This window comes from Babylonia areolata, chromosome 20 (assembly GCF_041734735.1).
Source record: "Babylonia areolata isolate BAREFJ2019XMU chromosome 20, ASM4173473v1, whole genome shotgun sequence".
In the NCBI taxonomy this organism is placed as follows: Eukaryota; Metazoa; Mollusca; class Gastropoda; order Neogastropoda; family Buccinidae; genus Babylonia; species Babylonia areolata.
The window spans coordinates 53720619-53733571 of record NC_134895.1 but is presented as its reverse complement, the minus strand read 5'-3'; the positions used below and the strand labels follow the sequence as shown (position 1 = coordinate 53733571).

Below are 12953 nucleotides of genomic sequence, written 5' to 3'. Positions count from 1 at the left end.
TATTTCAATAGATCCACAATATCTTTATTACTGAAGTATGACTATTCCCCTATCAGTTAGCGCAATTTGTACAAGAATCGGTTGTAAATAAATGAATAAATTAATAAAATGAAACAAAGTAAGGAGGAAGGAAAGGGCAAACTCTTTTGAACATCATGTTTACATTGTTAGAAGTGGACCATGCAGTGTTCGGTGCTTTCGACGACATATTGACGTCAGGCTTAGTTGTTGGGTTTTTGTTGTTGCTGGTGGTGGTTTTCAAACGACGACGTCAGTTACATTGGTTAAATGATTAAACAGTTATTCGTTGTAAAAAAAAAAAATAATAATAAAAAAAATAAAAAGTCATAATGGATAGCTGGTTAAGAGGAGCACAGAGCGAGGATCAACAGGAATATTCCTATGCTGCCTTTTCGATCCCTGCCCTCAGAACCTGTTGCTCAGAACCTGTGCTGGAAGAGGGAAGACGACAGATGACCCTGAACTGACCAGTGAAGAGGGTCAGCAGGTGAACACAGACCTGGGCAGGTGAACAACACGCACATCGTCCTCGTGATTGTTGTATGCGGTGATTTCTGAGATACATGTTGTTTTTGTTGCCGTTGTTGTTGCTGTTGCCGTTTTCTTCATCATCTTCATATTCATCTTCATCATCATCTTCTTCTTCTTCTTCTTCTCCTTCATCATCATCATCATCATCATCATTATCATCATCATCTTCTTCTTCTTCTTCTTCATCTTCACTAACAATGGAGCCATGGAGCTTGGTGTGCAGTTTATATTTCAAATTTAAAGTTGGTTTGTTGTCATGCTTAAACACGGAGGGCGTTTTTACTTCACACACACACATGCGCGCGCGCACGAACACGCACACGCACACACGTACACAGTATATGTTGCTACATAATGTTAAACAGCAACGACGATAGAGAAAGCCAACAACAGCAACAGTAACAACAACAGCAACAGCAAAAACAACATGTAGTGATGATGATGATGATGATCCGATCATTTTCATGACCATCATCATGATCAGAATCGAAAACATCATCATCAGAGTGAAATAGGGGAAAGAAGACTCAGAAATAATGTATGTAAGGAATAATAAATAAACTCATAATCATACAACACCAAACTTGCTCAACCTCCTCTCAACGCCTTTCCCTTTTTGACTCCAATCTGAACAAGGAATAGCAGTTCGACTGATCACTATGACAAAACAATAGCAAAAAAACAAATTAAACAACAACAAAAAACAAAAAACAACACACACACACACCCCCACACCCAAAAAAACACCAAAAAAAACAACAACAAAAAACCAAAAAAACACACACACACAAAAGGAATGACAATTTTCAGCAAGAGCAAACGACTCTGAGAGAATATGGAAGACGAACGACAACCGCGCGAGGCACGTCCATGGATTAGGGAGGTAGTTCCATTCTATTATTACATAATTATATTTATATTCAGATGCATCGTCACTTTGAGGAGAAGACCAATGATTTCCTGAAGACAACACTCAGAGCATCATAAACAAGACTGACGGCAATAACAACGACAAGGATAACGATGATAACGATGACAACAACAATAAGGGATATATAAATATTAATGTCCGTGAACAACAACAATAAAAACAATATTGATATAACGATAACGATGACGATGATGATAAGAAGAAGAAGACGAAGAAGGAGAAATAGTTACATGCATTTACATACGTATAACAATACAGACATATATAGCCCATCAGTATTATCAGTACAGAAAGTAGTCATTCCACCAAACTCCTGTCTGTCTCTCTGCCAGCAGCCAGCCTCTCCGGACTGGTGTTACCGAGCTCTTTGCCCTCCTCAAACAATATTGATAACAATTAAAACAAATCACTGACAACATTATAAACAACGGCATCAGTAACCCAAAACACGAAAAATGAGGTATACCATATGTTCCTGAATTCACAAGTTTTTTTGTTTTGTTTGTTTGTTTGTTTTTTGCTAAAAAAAACAAAAACAAAGCAAAAAAGAAAAGTCGGATGAATATTTCAACATGTCTAAAACATTTTGGTGTGCCCCCACCGGTTCTGTACATATAGTATTCACACACAAAAAAAATTGGTTGAATCATGATGAGGTCTTCGAGCAAAATAGAAAAACACAGAACGACCAAAACAAAGTATGATTATGAACATATTACATTTTGTTCAGCATTTCACTGTTGTTTCCTTCAGCTAATTACAGTACTTTACATTGCCTGTAGCAGATGTATTCGCTACCATTTCATTGAACCTCTCATTCGGGTAAACTCGATGGACTTTTTTTTTTCCTATGCGGGCTAAACCATCCCTAAAACAAGAGTTCACAACATTTCCCTCCCGCATTAAATACATATCAAAATTAGAAAACAAATGCCTCATTCAGGTTGTTTTCACAACTCCCCCCCCCCCCTCCAAACTGTTATTTTTTCATCTGTGTGTGAAAGAGTCTGCCAAAAAAAAACCCACACACATACAGAAAAAACACAAAAACATTCTTCATTTGTTTTTTGCTTCGAATTATTTTTCTTGGCGTAGTTTTCTCGCCTATGACTGAAAATTTGAAACAGTAAAAAATGAAATAAAACAAAATAAGATAGAACAAATAAATAAAACAAAATAGAATATGAAAATGAAAAATATCTGGGTGATTTACGAAATGCAATGACCTTCACCATCAGCCGTGTTCTCCACATCAGTGTGATTCTGTCATATAGATGAACTCATCCAGCTCCGCACAGCTAGTTAATAAACACCGCTTTAATTAAATTAAAAACAACCATTCCCTGCAATGCTGCCGTCGTCACTTAAAGTGTCCATGAGTTTACCGCCTGGAACGTTTACACCACAGTTGTACGTTTACACCACAGTTGTACGTTTACACCACAGTTGTACGTTCACACCACAGTTGTACGTTCACACCACAGTTGTACGTTCACACCACAGTTGTACGTTCACACCACAGTGTACATGTACCCCGTAGCTGTATGTTCACACCACAGCTGTATTCACACCACAGCTGTATTCACACCACAGCTGTATTCACACCACAGTTGTTTATATCATCTACGTATGTATGATAGTCAGTCGTGTCCACCTATGACCATCAGCACAGCACAGCACAGAAAGAAACTGCTGTCCCTACTGTTTGGGGTTAGAATTTGATTCACAGTTGAGTTTGATTCACAGCAGACAGAGAGAGTGTGTGTTGCACCCCCATGTTCTCGGCCAAGACAGGCCTTCAGGACGGTCGGGTGAACACCACAGCTGCATCAGCGATGACTAACGGGAACGAGTGTCACGTGTGTCGATGTGGAAAGGACCAAGCTGTGAATGTGCGGATGATGCCGATGTGGATGGTGAGGTGACTGCTGGTCTGTTCGTCGGCGTCTCCTTCAAGGTGCTCTTCTTCTTCCCCTTCTGTTCATTGGTTTATTGTCTGTTCACTATAAGGTGGTGGAGACACGTGGATGTTCATTCATTTTAGCACACACACACACACACACACACACACGCACACACACACATACAAACACACGCGCGCGCTCACACACACACACACGCACGCACGCACGCACGCACACACACACACACACACACACACACACACACAAACGTTTATACAATGGATGTGGAATTAATTGCTGGGGGATGAGGATGCATTGAGAAAGCACACACACGCACACGCACACACACACACACACACACACAGTGGCATTTGTATGACCTCAGCGACTGAAGTTATAATTTGCTGGGAATCATACAAATCACCTTGCTGATGGCAGTATCTTGTGACACATCCACCCACTTGATTTCATATCGGACAGTGATGAGAATTAGATATTCCGATAACACAGACTGGGGCAAAAGGCACTGCGTGATCTCAGCAATAACCTCTTCTCTGAAACACTGTCGGCAACGTTGACAGCAGTGTTGATGTAAATGCTGTTTACCCACCGAAAGGTTTACAACTGTGTTGTGACTTAGCAGAATCCTTACAGCACTGTGGTGTGAATGATGACCTAGATAACACAGTATTTTCTGCACTGTGGTGTGTGTGAATGATGACCTAGATAACACAATATTTTCTGCACTGTGGTGTGTGTGAATGATGACCTAGATAACAATATTTTCAGCACTATGGTGTGAATGATGACCTAGATAACACAATATTTTCAGCACTGTGGTGTGTGTGAATGATGACCTAGATAACACAATATTTTCTGCACTGTGGTGTGTGTGAATGATGACCTAGATAACACAATATTTTCAGCACTGTGGTGTGTGTGAATGATGACCTAGATAACACAATATTTTCTGCACTGTGGTGTGTGTGAATGATGACCTAGATAACACAATATTTTCTGCACTGTGGTGTGTGTGAATGATGACCTAGATAACAGTATTTTCTGCACTGTGGTGTATGTGAATGATGACCTAGATAACACAGTATTTTCTGCACTGTGGTGTGTGTGAATGATGACCTAGATAACACAATATTTTCTGCACTGTGGTGTGTGTGAATGATGACCTAGATAACACAATATTTTCTGCACTGTGGTGTGTGTGAATGATGACCTAGATAACAGTATTTTCTGCACTGTGGTGTGTGTGAATGATGACCTAGATAACACAATATTTTCTGCACTGTGGTGTGTGTGAATGATGACCTAGATAACAGTATTTTCTGCACTGTGGTGTGTGTGAATGATGACCTAGATAACAATATTTTCAGCACTGTGGTGTGTGTGAATGATGACCTAGATAACAGTATTTTCTGCACTGTGGTGTATGTGAATGATGACCTAGATAACACAGTATTTTCTGCACTGTGGTGTGTGTGAATGATGACCTAGATAACACAATATTTTCTGCACTGTGGTGTGTGTGAATGATGACCTAGATAACACAGTATTTTCTGCACTGTGGTGTGTGTGAATGATGACCTAGATAACAGTATTTTCTGCACTGTGGTGTGTGTGAATGATGACCTAGATAACAATATTTTCAGCACTGTGGTGTGGTGAATGATGACCTAGATAACACAATATTTTCAGCACTGTGGTGTGTGTGAATGATGACCTAGATAACAGTATTTTCTGCACTGTGGTGTGAATGATGACCTACATAGCACAACATTTACAGCATTGTGGTGTGAATGATGACCTACATAGCACAACATTTACAGCACTGTGGTGTAAACGATGGCCTTTTATAACAACATTTCAGCACTATATTGTAAACGATGACCCAGCATAAACATTATTTACAGCCTTGTGGTGTATAAGATGACCGACGTGGAATAATAATTACAGTACTGTGGTGCAGATGATGACCTCTACACTGCACAGTTTGCAGCACTCTGATGCAAAAACGAGGACTCAGAACATCAATTATTTACAGCACTGCGGCGTGAAAAAACAAAACAAAACAAAAAAAAACGAGGACTCAGCACATCAATTACTTACAGCACTGTGGTGAAAAAACAACCCCAAAATCCCCCCAAAACGAGGACTCAGCACATCAATTACTTACAGCACTGTGGTGAAAAAACAACAACCCAAAATCCCCCCAAAACGAGGGCTCAGCACATCAAATATTTACAGCACTGCGGCGTAAAAAAAACAACAACAAACAATGACCTATCAAAAAACGTCCGTAGCTCTGTTGCTTTATCTAAACATGGACCTGACTGCAGACACCGTTACCACAAATGCCCTCCCCCCCGGCCCTTCCCCCCACCCCCACCCCCCGCCCCCCACCTCTCTCTCTCAAGTACATTTTACCACGCACCTGCATTGATATGTTCAAAGCAAGTTTTGCATTTTCAGGTGCATCCCTATGGAACTCACTCCCTGTGCACATACAAACGAGCAGTTCTCTACCAAGTTTCAGGTGAAATCTCCATACATATCTTCAATCCTTCCCACCATAAATGACTCAGATATCGAACCGACCGCTGGCAGTAACAATGAGGGCATTTATATGTCCAACTTACTGGATCCGTTTTTATTGTTTCCCCGTGTTCTTGTTTTGGTCTTGTTCTTATTATGTCCTATTCATTTTTCTTTTCATTCATTTTGTTTTGTTTGCTTGTTTCATTTTCCTCTATTTTGTGTGCATGCATGAATTTATTCATTTCATTCCAGCATGGGGGTGACAATAGCTGTTGTATAAGTGATATTGGTGATGGTAGTAGTCATTTAAGTATCAATCACAACTGTCGTAGGTGGATTTGATGATAACAACAATGTGGCTTTAGTCATCCGGTTGTCGATACTGATGACACCTCTCTCTCTCTCTCTCTCTCTCTCTCTCTCTCTCTCTCTCTCTCTCTCTCTCTCTCTCTCTCATCCTTCTGTCAATCTGTGTGTGTGTGTGTTCTTTATAAAAAAAAAATTTTCTCTCTCTCTTTAATTCTTTCTCCCCTTTTCATTAAATATATATGTGCTATTATAACCGATGTAGATTAGCAAGGACAGGTTGGAAGAATGGGCCATGCCCAAAATCTTAATCCTTGAATAAAAAAAATAAAAAAACGTTCTGAGTTCTGAGTTCTCTGTGTGAGCTCTAGATGATGAGCTCAAAGCTGCCGTCGCTGTCCAAGTCCGTCGCAGTGAAGCCATCGTCCACACTGGAGCTGAAGGTCTCTGGCGGCAGGGCACTGTCCTCAGACTCACTGCACATGTACCACGCCTCCTGGCGGCTCACCTGGTGGCCGTGGCTGTGGCGGTTGTCTCCACTTGGCCCCGAGGACGACTTCCGCCCCTTGTGCTGCACGTCCTGTGTGGGGTGTTTGTCCGCCCAGCGTTTCACCGTCTGTGTTTGTGTGGAATCCTTCTCCGGGCTTCTCTTTTCTTTGGAGTCTTTGAGCTTGATGCTCGGTCTGCTGCCGTCCTCTGTCCTGTTGTTGTTGCTGCGTGTTGTGTTGTTGTTGTTGCTACTGTTGTTGCTGCTGTGTGTGTCTTTGAGGTTGACAACGTCTGCAGGTAGGTGGTCTGAGGTAGTTGTGAGCTGATTGCCGTCTTCAGCACAAACGGCCACGTTTTCGTAGATAGGGTCCGAGCCGGGGGGAGAGGTAGGGTCCGAGCCGGGAGGAGAGGTGCTGGGGAAGGGTTTGCCGCCAGGGCTGCTGTCGTCGTCCGATTTCTCGGCGATGGCCTTGACCTGCAGCTTGCTGGGGGTGTGTTTGTCGTCCTTCGTGCCGGCCCCCAGGGATAGGGGGACAGGGCTTGGGGGCACGACGGGGTGACTCTCTGGCTGTGTGGGTGAGGAGGGGGGGACGTGAGCGGTCCCTGCACGTGACGGGGATGGCGTCTCGCGCTTCTTGGTCCTGCCCGCAGAGCTGTGGTCTCGCTGGCGCTGCTGCTTCTTCTTCTCCGGGTGCCTGCTCTTCTTCAGCACGCCGCCGTGCTGCCGGCCCAGTCCTTCAGAGTCACTGACGCAGCGCGGGGCGTCGTGCTGATGGTGGTGGTGGTGGTGGTGATGCTCCTCCCCCTCCTCTTCCTCCTCCTTCTCCTTCCCTGCCGCCGTCCTCTCCGCTGTGTGGCTGCAGCAGGGGTCGTGTGACGTGATGGTGAACACGCTGGGCTGGCTGTGGTACTGTCTCCCCTCGCTGTGGCCGTACTGCTGCACATGTCGCTGTTGTTGCTGCTGTTGTTGCTGCTGCTGCTGTTGGCTGCAGCACGGACACGTCTCAGAGTCAGAGGAGGAGGTGGAGGGCGTTTCTTTGCACTGTTGGTGGTGGGAGTGGGGGTGGTGGTGGTGGGGGTGGGGGTGGTGTCCAGGCCCTGCGTACAGCACCTCCCCTCCACCACCCCCATCACCTCCCCCTCCCCCTCCCCCCTTGCTGCAGTCTGGGCAGCAGCAGCGTCCCGAGGTGGCCGCCCTGAAGATGGAGGACACCTCCGAGTCCCCCGGGGACAGGTGGCTGTAGCAGCACGTGCAGGCGTGGCGGCGGCGCGGGGAGTCCTGGGCCTGCTGCAGGTCCCACAGCGGGCCGTGCCTGGCCACTCCGGGCCAGTCCTGCTGGCCGTAGCCCTCGCTGCCCCACCTCTCCGCCTCCTGCTTCAGCACACACCTGGGGGACACAGAAAGAACGGCCCGTGTGTTGTTGGTACTGGAGGGACCGCGGGCATCTGTGGGTACAGGTTTGGGGGTATGTATTGGTATGGACAGCAGGTATCTATAGGTACAGGTTTGGGGTATGTATTGGTATGGACAGCAGGTATCTATAGGTACAGGTTTCGGGTATGTATTGGTATGGACAGCAGGTATCTATAGGTACAGGTTTGGGGGTATGTATTGGTATGGACAGCAGGTATCTATAGGTACAGGTTTCGGGTATGTATTGGTATGGACAGCAGGTATCTATAGGTACAGGTTTGGGGTATGTATTGGTATGGACAGCAGGTATCTATAGGTACAGGTTTGGGGTATGTATTGGTATGGACAGCAGGTATCTAGATGTACGGATATCACGTGAGTGTATGTACGGATATCAGCTGTGTGTATGCACGGATATCATCTGTGTATGTACGGATATAAGGTCTGTATGTACGGATCTCGGGTATCTGTATAGGTAAGGACGGCAGGTATCTATAGGTACCGACATCAGATATCTATATATGTACGGACCTCATGTATTTACAGATGCACACCTCAGGTATCGGAACGCAGGACCTCATCTGTAAGCAAAGACCTCAGGTATCTACAGGTACAGACCTCAGGCATCTACAGGTACAGATATAGGATATCTATATGTAGGTACTTATCTGTATGTACAGACCTCAGGTATCTACAGGTACAGATATAGTATATCTATATGTAGGTACTTATCTGTATGTACAGACCTCAGGTATCTACAGGTACAGATATAGTATATCTATATGTAGGTACTTATCTGTATGTACAGACCTCAGGCATCTAAAGGTACAGCCCTCATGTATCTATATAGGTACGGACATCAAGTAACTGTATATATACCTCATGTATCCATATGAACGGACCTTATCTGTATATAGATATATATGGAAAAAAAAAACAACCTCACTTCCACTACAACAGTAAAACATACATCTGCAGACAGAAAAAAAGAGTGGCGCCACTCTGTGGCGATGCGTTCTCCCCGAGGAGAGCAGCTCGAATTTCATACAGAGAAAATTTGTTGTGGTAGAAATGTAATACGATATAATACGACGGTACGAGACCGACGTCATGTTCACCGCGCATTTTCATTTGAATCTGAGGTTCAGGCACTGGGAAATGTGCAGATTCGGGCTGGAAGATCGGAAAAATCTCCATCCTTATACCCTTAACGTGCCACCGGGATACGAACCATAGTTTCGAGGAAGTCAGGCATTCTTATGATAATATTAATTCGTATTTATGGAGCGCAGGCACACACAGACACACACATACACACACACACACACACACACACACACACACACACACACACACACACACACACACACACACACAGTGGAAAGACGAAAACCTGACGACTACGGTATAAAAAAAATGATAAAAAAATAGAAATTAAAAAGCCGTAAAAAAGCAAAGCAATAAGTACTCCGCCCACACACTCCTCCAACTCCCCACCAACCTCTCCCCCCCCCCCCCCCCCCCGCCCACACACTCCTCCAACTCCCCACCAACCTCTCCCCCCCCTCCCCCCGCCCACACACTCCTCCAACTCCCCACTAACCTCTCCCCCCCCCCCGCCCACACACTCCTCCAACTCCCCACCAACCTCTCCCCCCCCCCCGCCCACACACTCCTCCAACTCCCCACCAACCTCTCCCCCCCCCTCGCCCACACACTCCTCCAACTCCCCACTAACCTCTCCCCCCCACCCCCCGCCCACACACTCCTCCAACTCCCCACCAACCTCTTCCCCCTCCGCCCCCCGGCCACACACTTCTCCAACTCCCCACCAACCTCTCCCCCCCCCCCGCCGCCCACACACTCCTCCAACTCCCCACCAACCTCTCCCCCCCCCCCGCCCACACACTCCTCCAACTCCCCACCAACCTCTCCCCCCCCACCCCCCGCCCACACACTCCTCCAACTCCCCACCAACCTCTCCCCCCCCCCGCCCACACACTCCTCCAACTCCCCACCAACCTCTCCTCCCCCCCCCCCGCCCACACACTCCTCCAACTCCCCACCAACCTCTCCCCCCCCCCCCCCCCGCCCACACACTCCTCCAACTCCCCACTAACCTCTCCTCGCCCCCCCCGCCCCCCGCCCACACACTCCAACTCCCCACCAACTCCCCCCCCCCCTCCCCCACTCCCCAACTCACCTGTACCGCTCCATGCTTTTCTCGTGTCGCAGTGCCCACTCTTTGTCGGGGTCCGGGGCGCCCCCTGGCGGGCAGACCTCGGGGGCCATGAGGTGTTTGGCGATGATGCTCTCCCCTGACGGTAACCACACCGGCACGGTGTTGGACTGAGTTTCGTCAGACCCTTCGTACCTGGTCACCCACACACAGAGAATTACAGGTGTAATGACGTTGATGGTGATTTTTTGTTGTTGTTGTTGTTTCCAGGACTTTCTTGGGTCGACCACCGTTTTATTTTGTATACAAGTTACACAATCAACTAAAAAACCTGGCAATAATCCAAACCAATACCCAGCAATCCATAACTATGCCATAGTAGTCAATAGCGTTTATGAAATAAATCTATCGTATCTTTACAGTAGCAACATTTGTTACTCTCTGATAATTTCATTTTGTTAAGCAGTATGTCTGTAGGGTAGATGTTATGTAGTATCTTCCAGTGAAGAACCCTTAACCTAGTTTCCTGTGTAGTGTACACGGCTCTGGCCCAGGCTGATTCTCATGATGGTGATGGTGATGGTGATGATGGTGATGGTGATGATGGTGGTGATGGTGATGGTGATGATGATGATGATGATGATGATGGTGATGGTGATGATGGTGATGGTGATGATGATGATGATGATGATGATCGTGATGATGGTGATGGTGATGATGATGATGAAGATGCTGTGATGGTGATGGTGATGATAATGGTGATGGTGATGATGGTGATGATGGTGATGGTGATGATGATGATGATGATGATCGTGATGATGGTGATGGTGATGATGATGATGAAGATGCTGTGATGGTGATGGTGATGATGATGGATGGTGATGATGATGATGGTGATGATGATGATGTTGTGATGTGATGGTGATGGACTGTGTTTCGTCAGACACCTCGTACCTGGTCACCCACACACATTGACATACAGGTGTCATAATGTTGATAGTGATGGTGGTGGTGATGATGATGGTGATGGTGATGGTGTTGGTGATGATTATGATTGTGGTGGTGGTGACGATGATGTTGTGATGGATTGAGTTTCGTCAGACCCCTCGTAACTGGTCACCCACACACATAGACATTCAGGTGTCATGATGTTGATGGTGATGGTGGTGGTTGTGGTGGTGTTGGTGATGGTGATGGTGATGGACTGCCTTTCGTAAGACCCACACACATAGACATTTAGGTATAATGATGTTGATGGTGGTGGTGATGGTGGTGGTGGTGGTGGTGGTTGTGGTGGTAATAATAATAATAATAATAATAATAATAATAATAATAATAATTAATAATAATAATAATGATATAGCGCTGAATCTTGTGCAGAAGCAAATCAAACCGCTTTCGCACCAGTCATTCACACGCATGAGTAACTCTAAAAACGGAGGCTATCTTAGGAAGAGGTGGGTTTTAAGGCCAGACTTGAAAGAGCTGAATGCGGAGACCTCACAAAGCGAAAGAGGAAGTTCATTCCAGCAGCAAGGTCCAGAGACAGAGAAAGAACGGCGGCCGACAGTCGAGAGTTTGAATCTGGGTATGCGTAAACAGAGTGGACCCAAAGCCAATCGTAGAGAGCGAGATGGAGTGTGGAGGTGAAGGCAGCCACAGAGATAGGAAGGGGCAGATTTGTGAATACATTTATACATAGAGTGCTGATCTTGTACTTTATTCTGTGTGAGACAGGGAGCCAGTGGAGATGTTGCAAAAGAGGAGTGATGTGGTCAGATCTTTTCTTCCTGAGGACGAGTCGGGCAGCAGAGTTTTGTATGCGCTGAAGGGACTGAATAGATGAAGCAGGCAAACCAGACAATAGAGAGTTACAGTAGTCACGGTGAGAGAGAATGATGATGTGATGGACTGTATTTAGTCTTATCCCTTGTACCTGGTCACCCACACACATAGGCATCCAGGTGTCATGATGATAATGGTGATTGTAGTTATGATGATGATGATGGTGGTGGTGGTGGTGGTCATGATGATGATGATGATGGTCATGATGATAGTCATGATGATGATGATGGCCATGATGATGGTGATGATGATGATGGTCATGCTGATGATGATGGTCATGATGATGATGGTAATGATGATGATGATGATGATGGTAATGATGATGATGTGTTTACAATGAGCCTGTGATTGCACAACTTAATTTCCATGTGGATTAATAAAGTGTTTTTGATTTGATTTGATTTGATTGATGATCATGATGATCATGATGATGGTCATGATGATGATGATGATGATGATGGTCTGGACTGTGTTTTCTCTGGCCCTGGAGAGCGGCGTACTGGTCACCCACAAGACATAAGACACAAACAAAGCTGGACTTCTCAACAGCGAAATGCGATCAGTTTGCACCATATGTGCCAAACATTCTTCATCTAAATTCCTGCCATACTTTGATACGACGTTTTCCTCGCAGACGAACAGTTTGAACAGTGAAACAGAATACTGAGTTTCGTTTTCTATCATATCCTATCGCAAAATGGACTTTTGTTTGACTCTTCTTTTAAAAAAAAATCGTTTATTTAGATTTTAATCGTATATGTCCAATGGAAATCTGACAAGAGC

At 45.5% G+C, this 12953-nt stretch overlaps 1 protein-coding gene across 1 annotated transcript in view; it reads right to left on the bottom strand.

The window, feature by feature from the left end:
* Positions 1-6445: 6445 nt before the first annotated feature.
* The window catches only part of LOC143294654 (uncharacterized), a 15535-nt gene continuing 9027 nt past the window's right edge, over positions 6446-12953 (bottom strand). Inside the window, exons 3-5 of the mRNA XM_076606033.1 lie at positions 10350-10520; positions 7830-8120; positions 6446-7718 (exon numbers count right to left, since the gene is read on the bottom strand). Of these exons, the coding sequence (XP_076462148.1) occupies positions 6611-7718; positions 7830-8120; positions 10350-10520 (1570 nt within the window). The 3' untranslated portion in view covers positions 6446-6610. The remainder of the gene's footprint in view (positions 7719-7829; positions 8121-10349; positions 10521-12953) is intronic.